This window comes from Nematostella vectensis, chromosome 12 (assembly GCF_932526225.1).
Source record: "Nematostella vectensis chromosome 12, jaNemVect1.1, whole genome shotgun sequence".
NCBI classification, from domain to species: Eukaryota; Metazoa; Cnidaria; class Anthozoa; order Actiniaria; family Edwardsiidae; genus Nematostella; species Nematostella vectensis.
Window position 1 is genome coordinate 9,461,351 of NC_064045.1, and position 13,509 is coordinate 9,474,859.

General features: G+C 41.6%; 1 protein-coding gene across 9 annotated transcripts in view; it reads right to left on the bottom strand.

Annotated features, from left to right (window-relative positions):
• Positions 1 to 985: 985 nt before the first annotated feature.
• Positions 986 to 13,509, bottom strand: part of LOC116609247 (atrial natriuretic peptide receptor 1-like) — a 33,979-nt gene continuing 21,455 nt past the window's right edge. For 4 of the 9 annotated variants that reach the window (XM_048720080.1, XM_048720081.1, XM_048720088.1 and 1 more), the window contains 11 exons: positions 12,871 to 12,942; positions 12,102 to 12,264; positions 11,511 to 11,660; positions 10,515 to 10,698; positions 8,317 to 8,457; positions 7,432 to 7,555; positions 6,379 to 6,447; positions 6,002 to 6,179; positions 4,389 to 4,487; positions 3,884 to 3,975; positions 986 to 3,090 (listed from right to left, as the gene is read on the bottom strand). In XM_048720080.1, coding sequence (XP_048576037.1) covers positions 2,815 to 3,090; positions 3,884 to 3,975; positions 4,389 to 4,487; positions 6,002 to 6,179; positions 6,379 to 6,447; positions 7,432 to 7,555; positions 8,317 to 8,457; positions 10,515 to 10,698; positions 11,511 to 11,660; positions 12,102 to 12,264; positions 12,871 to 12,942 — 1,548 coding nt within the window. In that variant the 3' untranslated portion in view covers positions 986 to 2,814. The other 5 variants (XM_048720083.1, XM_048720084.1, XM_048720082.1 and 2 more) reach the window with 5 other exon arrangements.

Below are 13,509 nucleotides of genomic sequence, written 5' to 3' on the forward strand. Positions count from 1 at the left end.
GGTAATAACATACAAGGCGGAAAATATAGGACGTTTGTCGGTATTGCGACATGTTGAGAGGGCTTCGGGCTATGTTAAGACTCTATGGTCAATATTGTATTACCATCATTCGTCTCAATAAAGCCGGTTGGCAAGGTGTTACGGATAAATAAAGAATAAGGATATCGTGGTGTAATAAAGATCAAAGACGTCTGCTTTTCTAAATTTGTCGTACAACATCAAATTAAATTCGTGAATTTGGTCGCTTTTTAAAAGAAATATAAAGGCTGAATTACACTATAATAGCATAAGTAACGTAAGAAGTTGTAGGGAATAAAAAGAGAAATCCATTTTTTCCGTTTTTTGATGAAAACGTGTTAACCGGCAAAACATACTTTTAAATAAATTGTTCTGCTCCAGTTTATGCTTGTGTCATATAACAAATCAATCCTAAATGTATATGCTCTACAGTCTAAACCGCTTGATGATAATCCTTTCCTAATTAGATTATTCCGCACTAAATCATGAAAATTTCATGGTGGGGCTTGTGTCGAAGCTGTAAGTTTGTTTTGTCGGAGGGGAAAATGTCATTTCATATTTTGGTTACCTGTGAAAATCTTTTTTTAATCAAAACTTTCAAAGAGGCCGGCACGGTAAGAATAGTGGCATGAAAGAAGGCCGAAGCAAGGGGGGGGGGGGGGGGGGGTTGGAGGTGGGGGACTGGGCGCATGTATGACATCTCTAGCGACAAACGAAGTGCTTGAATGGTTATTTTCATTAATAATTATACATTAGCTTGGCCTTCAGTATAGGCGTCACGGCGCACGGATTAGCCAATCTAATTCGACCCATGCTGACGTTTTGGATGAGCTCACGTGCGCGCGCAGTCTCAAATATAAAGTTATGTATCTCTTCGGAAATTATAAATACAGAGGAATCCCAAAACTCCGAAAACAGTACTTTCTGAATATGCCCACTGGAAAGCCAGCTAGAAGGCTGCCAAACAATCATTTACAACACTTTAATGTTGAATTCGCAGAGAATATACATTTACAAGATGCAATAACTTGTAATAACTTCTACCTATCGCTGTACGCATACGGTACAAATACATGAATTGTTATTTACAAACCATATCATTACAATGTAACCCTTTAAACTATAAGGAGCAGAATACTATTCGACAGCTTAGCTCAAGATTTTCTAACCGGGTTTCCTGTGGACGAAACTGATATAAAATAATACTATTTTTCGCGCGAATTCTCTATGACACTGGGGCAAGAAAAAGTCCTCTGCAAGATTTGTAATAGTGCCTTCCTCCCCCCCCCCCAAACCAAAAAAAAAGACAAAGAAAGACAAGAAAGATTGAAACGGATATTAAACGATGCCTTGCTTACACAACTTGCTCTTTTCGTGATAGTCGAGAGTTTCCACGAACTTAAAGGAGCTCTTGTTTGTTCCTTTTTTTTGGCGACCATGATTCAAAAAAGTAGTCTAGGTACTAACGCATTTAATTATCAAAGGCTGCCCCGTGCGCTCGCTCCAGGCCTTTCAAGAACATTAGAAAACAGACAGTCATTTATCGGAAGGCATAATTAAAAATCCTCTGCTCCTTATAGTTCCTCGTGTTTGCAGCCCCGTGTTAAAAGGTTAAATATCCTGGAGCAAAGATGTACCATGTGGAAGACGTCCGCCTGTTCATTTCAATTTCTTCAATTTCAAGCAGCACATAACAAATAGTTTTGCATTAAAAAGTTCTGTCTATCCAAGATAGATTGCGCCCAACCGATAACTAAAAAAGCTCTTAAGCATTATTCATATGGCAAGTCAAAATGATTGCATCTGTTAATAAATAAAAGGAGTTAATGCAAACGAATGATTTGCCCATGCAGTTACGTCTGTACAGCTGCTTTACATTTTGAAATTGCTTGATACTTGGCGCATAGCTTTGTGACACACCATATATGGTACTGTTTTAACGTGAAATGCCGACTTTGTTCTTCTCCACAATATAACGAGGTACCGTGTGACTGTGGGCCATTCAGTGCTTTGGATGACACAGACTCATGCATTCATGTATCCAGAGTCACGCATTCCTGTAACCGGCGTCACGCATTCCTACTGAACGTCACGAGTTTCTTATCCAGTGTCAAACATTCCTTTAGTCATTTCACGTATTCGTGTATCCGTTGTCACACATTCCTGTATCCGGTGTTACGCATTCCTGTTGAACCGTCACGCATTTCTTATCCAGTGCAAGGCATACTCGCATCTAGTGTCACGCATTCCTGTATCCTGTCAAGCATTCCTGCATCAAATGAAATGCATTTTTTTTATCCACGCAATCCGGTATCCGAATATCAAGCTTGCAAACTTTTCAAGATTTTCCATTTGTTGGTCGCATTTTCCAAATGACGCAATGAATTATCATCACGAGATTACAAGCCCGGTGGTAACAAACCATTGACGTGCCATACGTGACATAACGTGACATTCAATCAGCTAGCGAGCAATGCTTTCCCGTCATTTCGCAGAAAAGCGTTCTAATGACGTGACATCAAACGTGACATCCCTAAATCGTAACGCTACCTGTGTTAAGTCGAGATATGGGATCTCGTGCGTGACGTCACGATGCCGGATCACTTGCGTAACATCATAATGAAGCATAAGGTGTATGACGTCACAATATCAGATCACGTGTGTGACGTCATGATACCAATTCACTTGTGTGACATCATAATAAAGCACAAGTTGTATGACGTCACAATACTACACCAAGTGCGTGACGTCACCATGCCAGATGGATTATGTCATCATATGTGACGACACACGTGATCATACAGCGGTGTGGCCCATTGATCCCACGCCGTCTTCCTCAAACTTATGCCAGACCTTTTTTCTTGCGCTGGGTGAATTAGTGACCTTAATTGAGCGCCTGAAAGAGTCCGATCTCCGGTTCAGTGAGCTGTTAGAGTCGTGCAAGGGGGCTGAGAGGTAGTTTAGGATGGGGTTGCCGTTAGGGTGGTGGAATTTGCCGCCTTTGAAACTGCTCTTTTGGTGTCGCTTGTCGACGGCGTCCTGTAGCCAGTACGTCATACAGTTTCCCTTTCCCTGAGAAGAAAAAAAGGTCATCACGATCTAGAGAATCTTGCGGAATATCAGGAAGAATGAAGGTCATCAAGTTCTAGAAAATCTTGTGGAATATCAGGAAGAAAAAAGGTCATCAAGTTGTAGAGAATCTTGGGGAATATCAGGAAAAAAAGGTCATCACGATCTAGAGAATCTTGTGGAATATCAGGAAGAACAAAGGTCATCAAGTTCTAGAGAATCTTGTTGAATATCAGAAAGAAAAAATGCCATCTAGTTCTACAGAATCTTGTGGAATATCAGAGGGAAAATGTCATCACGATCTAGAGAAAAAAAATCATAATTATGATAATATGATGAAAGGTTAATGAAATGATTGATGATTATGCCGCTGGCATAGTGGTGATGATAATCATTATGAGGGTGATGACATTGATGATGATGGTGGTGGTGGTGGTGATGCTGAAGATGGTAATGATCATACTTGTGATGGTAACGACGATGGTGATGATGGTGTTGGCGATGATGGTGATGATGGTGGGGATAATGATGGTAGTGGTGATGATGGTGATGATGATGATGCCGATGGTGGTGGTGATGGTGGTAGTGATGTTGATGGTGATGGTAATGATGTTGTTGGTGATGGTGATGGCGATACTAAATAGCTCGTGGTGGATATCATCATTATGACTGTGATGATGGTATTTATATTAATGTTGGTGATAATAATGTCATAAGTGTGATAACGAGAGAAAAGGGAATGGAGAGGCTTTTGGGGTGGAAGACGCATGTAAAGAAGGGAAGGAAGGAGTGGTACCTTGAGGAAAACCTCGCCCCTCTCTTCCACATAGTAGCCTCCAAGCTCATCCAGGATCTCTTTTGTCTGTCCACTGATATGTATCCGTAAGGCTGGAAGGTAAACAATGAACTTCAAGCACAATGAAGCGATTTCTTTAAAGTGTCTCTGACAGCCACCATTTTGAAAACGTAGCAAAATATACCAAGTGTGAGAAAGCAGGCCCGTACCCAGAGGGGGTGCGTTGGCACCCCACCCCTCCCCAAAAAGGCGGAAAGTCCAATTCCAGTTAGAAATGTACGTGCTTTTTGTAGACAAAACTATAAAGTCTAAGCGAATTAGTTGAAAAAAAGGCATTCTAGATAACTCAAGCATGTTAAAAATTCAAACATCTTGTGGAAATACTACAATGGAATAAAAATCCCTTTTCGGGGTGGTCAGATTTTTATCAGAAAACTAACTAACTCTCTGAAAAACAAAAACAGTGGCATATTAGATAGTACTTCTAGAATAAATAAATACTCACGCTCTCCGTTGGACTCCATTCTTGACGCTGTGTTGACGGTGTCGCCAAACAGACAGTATCTAGGCATAGTGTTACCGACGACTCCAGCGACCACAGGCCCTAAGGGAAATAAATTATATTAAGTGAAAATATGTAGGCACAATGTTACCGACGACTCCAGCGACCACAGGCCCTAAGGGAAATACATTATCATAAGTGACACTATCTAGGCATAGTGTTACCGACGACTCCAGCGACCACAGGCCCTAAGGGAAATACATTATCTTAAGTGACACTATCTATGCATAATGTTACCGACGACTCCAGCGACCACAGGCCCTAAGAGAAATACATTATCTTAAGTGACACTATCTATGCATAATGTTACGGACAACTCCAGCGACCACAGGCCCTAAGGGAAATACATTATCCTAAGTGACACTATCTATGCATAGTGTTACCGACGACTCCAGCGACCACAGGCCCTCAGGGAAATACATTATCTTAAGTGACACTATCTATGCATAATGTTACGGACAACTCCAGCGACCACAGGCCCTAAGGGAAATACATTATCATAAGTGACACTATCTATGCATAGTGTTACCGACGACTCCAGCGACCACAGGCCCTAAGGGAAATACATTATCTTAAGTGACACTATCTATGCATAATGTTACGGACAACTCCAGCGACCACAGGCCCTAAGGGAAATAAATTATATTAAGTGAAAATATGTAGGCACAATGTTACCGACGACTCCAGCGACCACAGGCCCTAAGGGAAATACATTATCATAAGTGACACTATCTATGCATAATGTTACGGACGACTCCAGCGACCACAGGCCCTAAGGGAAATACATTATATTAAGTGACACTATCTATGCATAATGTTACGGACAACTCCAGCAAACACAGGCCCTAAGGGAAATACATTATATTAAGTGACACTATCTATGCATAATGTTACGGACAACTCCAGCGACCACAGGGCCTGCCCTAAGGGAAATACATTATATTAAGTGACACTATCTATGCATAATGTTACGGACAACTCCAGCAAACACAGGCCCTAAGGGAAATACATTATCTTAAGTGACACTATCTATGCATAATGTTACGGACAACTCCAGCGACCACAGGCCCTAAGGGAAATACATTATATTAAGTGACACTATCTATGCATAATGTTACGGACAACTCCAGCGACCACAGGCCCTAAGGGAAATACATTATCTTAAGTGACACTATCTATGCATAATGTTACGGACAACTCCAGCAAACACAGGCCCTCAGGGAAAACATTATCTTAAGTGAAAATATGTAGGCACAATGTTACCGACGACTTCTGCGACCCCAGGCCCTAAGGGATGGAAGTGATAGGAAAGAATAAATAGGAAAAGGAATAAAGGGAATGGAAGGAATGAAACATGGCTACAAATTTTGACAAATAAATGTTTGAAAACTAGAACTGTCGCACAGAAGTTGAAGAGACCGTAAAAAAAACAAAAAAACAATGCAATCCAAGAAAAAATAAATCTAGGTATTCTTTGTCTTTTTGCCTTCTAGTGTATACGGGCTATGTTTTGTCATATTCTAAAATGCAAAGAAAGCATTTTAGTAATTCTTTACCGCTGTGGATTCCAACTCTCAGCTTCAGCTTGTACTCGGGTTTGTGTCGAACGCAAAACTCTGTCTGTACAGCGTCCACAAGATGTAATGACATGCGCGCTATCTCGCCGGCATGACGAGATCCATTCCTGATTGGTAGACCGCTGACCACCATGTAAGCGTCTCCTATCGTCTCAACCTGGGTAAATTAAGAAACAGAATAAAAGCGACTATATCAACGAAAAACGTGACCAGCGCTTCTTCCGTGAGGTATTTTTTTGGCGGTGATGGAAGCTCCTTCTTAACGTCGTTATTTGAGACATCTTTACCCGCCTTTAAACTTTTCATAACTTTTCATAACTGGCTTGTGCATACCAATCACATGTGATACTACGAACCTTATATACGTCATATTCGCGGATGATGTCATCAAAGAGTGTATAGAGATCATTTAATAACGTCACGACCTGTAGACAGTTCAAAGGTCCATGAGTATTACATCCAAGTGGAAAACCAGTAATACATACCGTTATCTAAGTCGTAAATTTGCGTTTGGATGGATTTGCAGATATCTTTTTTGGTCGATTTAGACAAAACGTTTGACAGCATTCTATAATTAAAGAAAAACTTCTGTTTGGAGTAATTTATACAGAAGCCTCAACATAAGCGCCAGGTTCGCGCTGCGAGTATGAGTGGTAAAGGATGCTTGACCAGTGTCCTTTTGCCAAATTCTGGAACTCATTAAATAAGCAGATATACGGAAAGTCAATAGACTGTCAATAGATAGTCGACAAGTCAATAGATAGTTGGCAAGTCAATAGATAGTCGACAAGTCAATAGACAATCGACAAGTCAATAGATAGTAGACCAGTTAATAGATAGTCGACAAGTCAATAGATAATTGGCAAGTCAATAGAAAGTCGACAAGTCATAGATAGTCGACAAGTCAATAGATAGTCGACAAGTCAATAGAAAGCCGACAAGTCAATAGATAGCCGACAAGTCAATAAGATAGTCGACAAGTCAATAGATAGTCGACAAGTCAATAGATAGTTGACAAGTCAATAGATAGTCGACCAGTTAATAGAAAGCCGACAAGTCAATAGATAGCCGACAAGTCAATAGATAGCCGACAAGTCAATAGATAGTCGACAAGTCAATAGATAGTTGACAAGTCAATAGATAGTCGACCAGTTAATAGATAGTCTACAAGTCAATAGATAGTTGGCAAGTCAATAGATACTCGACAAGTTAATAGAAAGCCGACAAGTCAATAGATAGCCGACAAGTCAATAAGATAGCCGACAAGTCAATAGATAGTCGACAAGTCAATAGATAGTTGACAAGTCAATAGAAAGTTGACAAGTCAAAAAGAAGTCGATAAGTCAATGATAGTCGACAAGTAAATAGATAGTCGACAAGTCAATAGACAAGTCAATCGGGAATCGTACCTGCATCGGCGTGCTCTCGGCGCTGAGACTCGTAAAACCAACAATATCGCTGAAGTATATGGAAACTTCGTCGAAGCTCTCGGCTTCTACTGCTTTCCCCTTTTTCAGCTGCTCAGCAACCGATCTAAAATGATCAAAGAGAAGGCCAAGATGCTTTGTATTGATATTTTATGGACCACGGTTTAATAAAAAAAAATATGTCTCCGGCATCCACTAGTCTAGACCCGGGACTATCTTTGCGCTCAACATTCTGGTAAGCATGCATCAGCCGCCTGAGATTAACCTTCCGTATATCCACACAACTCTTTGCGGCGCGGGTATGAAAACCGAGGTTAGGGGGTAAACCTAGACCACGTCAAGTGCAGAGCTTTTTGAAATTAAAAAGAATGTTCTGTATAAACAAGGCAATAACGGTGAGCTTCTTGAAATTTGTTTTCTATACCAACAACGACAAAAATTGTGGACGAAAAAAACTTTCCTTTCGAACTTTACCCAATCTGTTTTGCCTCTTTCAAACTCTTTAGCGGGAATAACGACTTAGACCAAATTCCATTAGACCAAACGACCCATCCCCGACCCCCTGGCCTTGGTTTTATGCGTTTCGCACTGAGTTGTGTTACAAACAGCGCCTCCATAGCTGATCAAAACAGCCAGCACTGATGGGCTGATAAATGCTAGAATTGTTGGGCACAGTGAAGGTAGCCGACTGGTGATCTAAAGAGAAGAATCGCGTGCAGACACTGCGAGAATGGTTGTTAGACGATTAGCAATTCGCGAAGATGATTGTCTTTCAGAAGACCAAGCGAGTCTTGGCAAAGATGGACGACGTTGGCACTGTTTGCATAAAGACAAGATACAGATAAGAGAGAAGGATGGACTACATACGGTGGAAGCATGCGCTCAAGCAGTGCGTCGGTTTTCTTCTTCTCCTCGATAAGCTGACCCGTTCTTTCCATAACAAGCTCCTCCAGGTTATCTGCGTATTTCTCCATCATGTATACGATGTTGTCAAAGATGTTAGTCTTCCTGCAAAGATAAAAGGAATACATTCCAATCTTCAAATTATCGAAAGTATAGCACAAAGGATTCCCCGATGTTTTCCACACATAAAAACTACCTTTGCCTCCAAGGTCTTATGGCACACCCGAAACCCCGAAGTTTTTTTTTAAAGGGAAGTTCATCCTTGGAAACCCAGGGGTATTTTCCTCTAACGTTTCACTCACGAGAAAAATAACTCCTGGAGAACAGCAAGGAACGAACTTGGCAAAAAAGGCCTATCTAGGCCTATGATAAGCTGTGATTGGTCGACTCCCCGAGGTCGACCAATCACAGGCGCGCTTCCCGAACAATGCACAAAAATTTTACATAACCGCTTCTCTGTGTTGGATAGAGATCAAATATTACGTCGAGCGTGAAAGACTTCCTATTGAAAGGGCTAATTCCCGACATCATCTCACGTTTTAGGGTGTCTTTATTGAAGCCAAAACAACTTCTGGTCCTTGAGGGGTTTTACAAACAACAGGATATTGCTCAACTACCTACAGGGTTTGGAAAGAACCATGCCGAAATTAAAACGTGCGACATTTTGAAAGCAAAAGGACAAGTTCAGAGGGAACCCGATAGTTGTAGTAACTTGTCCTCTTCAGTCGATAATCCGAGACCAGTTGGCCTATCTGAACTCAATCGGGATACGTACCGCCGATATTTCCAACCCGAAGGACACCGATATTCTAGTAAAGGGAAAAGCGAGGATCGTGCTCGGTAGTCCCGAGCCATTCGAGTGAAGCGGTATAGTTATTACTTGGCACCGAAGTTTAAGCTTACAGAGGGAATGTCGTAGATCCTTGTCTCGCAAAATGTGCAAATAAAGTCCGTAAAACCATCTTGTTGTGATACATTCCTTCCAGTAATCGAGGAGAGGTGTTCTTCAAGCAAATGCAATCCGAATAGCTTGTGACTTTTTTTTATTATGTGACTGTTTCCCCGCAAACAAGCAAAAATTCCCGATTGCCTTAAATTTCCGAGTAGAGAAAGCAAACCCATTTTTCTGTTTTTCTTTTGTAAATTACAAAAGACCGAGTTGGCGAAACGGCAACCTATATCTAAACGCATAAGATTTCCACAGTGTTTTGCCGCCAAAAAAGATTGATTGAGACCCAGGCGCTGTCGTCTGTCGCGACGGCGTTTTTGGCCAAGTTCGTTTTTTACTGTTTGCCATGTGTTATTTTTCTCACGAGTGAATCGTTCAAGGAAAATACCCCTTGGGTTTCCGAGGATGAGGAAAGTTATGCTCACTCCCCTCAAGTATATACCGACAGTGCTAAAAACATGCGCATGAGCGTGCTCTGGCGAAAACACAATCGTAGTGTTGAATCTTTCGAGCAAAGGCACGAAAGGCTGACTTCAGTCCCTGTTTTGACTAAGTGTACAGCATTAAAACCATACTGTACAAAAGATGACAGATTTGTTTGATACCATACCGAGGGAGTCATAAAGAAAATTAAAGTATAGCCTTAGCTGATTTTCTTAGCATTTGCCAACATGTAACAGTCAGGGGCGTACCTAGCCTATATGCTTGCAGTCACAGGACTAAAAAAAAAAAAAAAAAAAAAAAATGGCGATCTTATTTACATAACGAGGGGAAATCTTTTTTGTACGTAGTTTTACATATATGATGAGAAAAAAAAACTATAATTTTCATGGTAGTCCACAGATGATTTTGATGAGTTTGAACATATTGTTATGTCTCGCATTGCAATGCGACGACTTAAGTTTCAGATCGAGGACGACAGATCGTGTAATATTCTCAAAAGTCTGACGCATTGCCGCCAATTTCTAACCCCAAAGCGGGAGCTATGAGATCTTCACGGAGATGCGGGATGAAGGGCCACGCCCTCATCCAGCTTCTGAATGCTTTGACTGCAACTTGCTTAAATCCTGCGTACGCCCCTGACAGTTCGCCGGTAAAAAGGAACCATTTCAAAGCAAAAAGGCTGATTTAACCGCGCGGTGCTGGAACTAGCCTTGAGTTCTTCAGCACTGGCGTATATAACTCAGTCACAGTGGAACTCAAAGCTACGTACATCCCGTTCTGTATCAGCAGCTTGTGCATGATCTTCCGTATCTCGTGAAAGTCGGGCCTGTGTTCAGGATCCTCGGTCCAGCACTGTTTCATGAGATCTTGAAGCTCCTCGACGCCACCTATCAACTTGGTAACAGTCGGTCGGAATGGCGGGAACTCACCCTCCTTGACGCGGTGAATGATCGCTAAACAAGCAGAGAAAATAATTATAAGAACTGGGTGACAAAGACGGCATATCAAAAAAATTTAGCCAAAAATTGTCGTTTTTCCCAGACGCAGTCACTTCCATATAAGGAAACTAATATATTCCTTATTTGGAAAACCTGAAATATTCTTGTCATTTTTAGGGCTGCCGTACCGCAGGTGCTTTGCAAACTTTGTGAATTGTATTAAGAAGAGAAAAACAGTGACTGTGACCATCTTTAGTCAATGAAGAAAGCCTCTGAAGAGAAATTAAAATTCCTCGGTACCAGACCCCTAAAACGACAACAGCTTCTTCATATGGCTGCATGCGGACATGTGTTACATTCTACTCTCGATTCTCTATCCAATTCTTTTTTTTTTTTCGTTTCTGAGCCTTTGTGACTTAGCCTCCTCCGCAGGAGTCTCCAGTGATTTGGGAAAAAAGTGGAGCGTGGGGCCTGGGTTAGAGGGAAAAAGGTTATTTTTTGTTCCCCTCCCCTCTTCCGGTTCCGGTTCAACTCGCCACAGGAATCCCAATTCATAAAAAAATACTGAAATTTAGAAAAACACTCGAGATGCCTGCGGAGGTGGCTATCTGTGACTCACGTTATCGTTGCTTCACTTTTGGTAGAGATAAGATAACACATTGTCTCAAGCTGTTATGGAATCCCCTGGCCAATTCCACGTGCCGTAACTCTACTTTTCGTCGGGGATGATAAAGGTGGTGAGAAACTTAAAAGGTTTGTCTGACTAGGGCTCTTTAAAAACGCAAATTCTACTCCATCCGTCCTTCAAAAACCTCGTCCTTCCTCACTTTTTGGCTCCATGTCGTCATCACTGAATGGTCCCTCTCGCGAGTGAAACTCTTGTAAGATGATTGCAAAGCTGTACACATCTCCCTTTTGCGTCCCCCGCACATCAGGATTATTTAACCGCAGAAGCTCAGGCGCAACCCACAATTGATCTACAGAGAAACAAGGATGAGATAAACGAGACTTCCTTTGCTGAGGTAGGAATGATGGAAGTATAGGTAAATGAGCTGAAACCAAACTTCACAGTCTTATCCAGGGTCTACATGCTTGTACGCTGAGGGCCGAAGCGAAGTCGCGCTCCCACAATGGCTCCGTAGCCAAATACGTTTGGCTGAACGCTGATTCAGTCACTGACTTGATATGGATTTTTTTTATTCCAAACAATTCAATTTGGCACGACTGAAGCGCGACTTATAAATTGGCCCTAAACGCAATAGGGGGACTTAATTGTCCACAAGGATCTTTCAAACATGACAGATCACGTGGATAAGGCATCATAGTTAAGGTGGAATTGGTGTGCCTCCAGAATCCAAAAACAATGCTGAATGAGCTTTCTTCAAGTCACACTGATAATATCGTGATATTCGATTTACCTCTATAATAAGAATAATTTTCTACAGTCTTTCTTGCTTTGATGCGAAAGGTGGGAAGTCCGTAGTCAGTGATCTTGAGGACCCATCTACTGTCCACCAAGCAGTTAGACGACTTGAGGTTACCATGGGAACGTATATCTGAGCTGTGCAGATACGCCATGCCCTGTTTTCATTTAAAAATACAACGGTCTATTTGTAAGAAAACTTCGAAATTGCCATACACATCTGAAGTCTGATACTTGAGTAACAATATCCGATTAAAAGTATGTTTGTTACTCGCTTAATTAAGTCGATGGAAATGGATGCTTTGAATGATATGACTCCGTATTAAGCGCATGGGCAAAATTATTGATATAGATAGACTATAGGTTTCTTTTTTTTTGCAAATTTCAGTCGCAAAATGAATTGTAGAGTGGATTTTGCATTATCAAGCTATAAAAAGGTAAATATGATATTAGCAATGATGCAATGAATGCAATAATACAATCAAATCTCGAAAGAGCCATCCATAAAAAAACAAAGATTTATATTTCAGGTACCAAGTCCACCCCCCCCTCCCCCCCAAAAAAAAACAACAACAACAACAATCTCGGATGGTTTGGATGCGCTGCCATTCAAGAAGACCACACCTAGAAGTATCTGTAGTCTTGTTGTTTTTTTTTTTTTGGGGGGGGGGGGGGGGGGGAAACAACTAGGATTTAGAAGGGAGTGGATGCTTTCTCACACTTGGTGTTTTGCTTGGGTTACAAAATGGCGGCTTATAACTCACCTTGACTATATCGGATACTAGTGAAGCGATAAACATGTGATCCAGCTTGACGTCATCGTTTTCTAATATATCCTAGTATTCAAATGATGGAATATTAGCCAGGCATTCGAACACGTGGTATTACGCACGTTACATGGTGCGTGACTTGAACAAGTGTTGCGTGGCGATTATTGATCGTTTTCTTATATATCCTAGTATTCAAATGATGCAATGTTAGCCAGGCATTCGAACATGTGGTATACACCTAGCGCACGTTACAAGGTGCGTGACGTGAACAAGTGTTGCGGGACGATTTATTGATGTTTTTTTTATATATCCTAGTACTAAAATGATGCGATCTGAGCTGTCATTCGAACACGTAGTATGCACCTAAGGCAGGTTACATAGTGCGTGACTGGAACAACACGTGTTGCGTGACGAGTGACGATGTAACGTGTAAAGGGAATGCGTGATTGGATGACCACAGCTTTTAAATTTTGTATGGGGTGGGTGGAGGGGGGGAGAGTTTAGCCCTATTGGGAACGAGGGGGGTTAAATTGGGGGGTGGAGAGGGTGGGGGGAGAGTTCAGCTCTATTGGGAATGAGGGGGGTTAAATTGGGGGATGGAGAGGGTGGGGGGAGAGTTCAGCTCTATTGGGA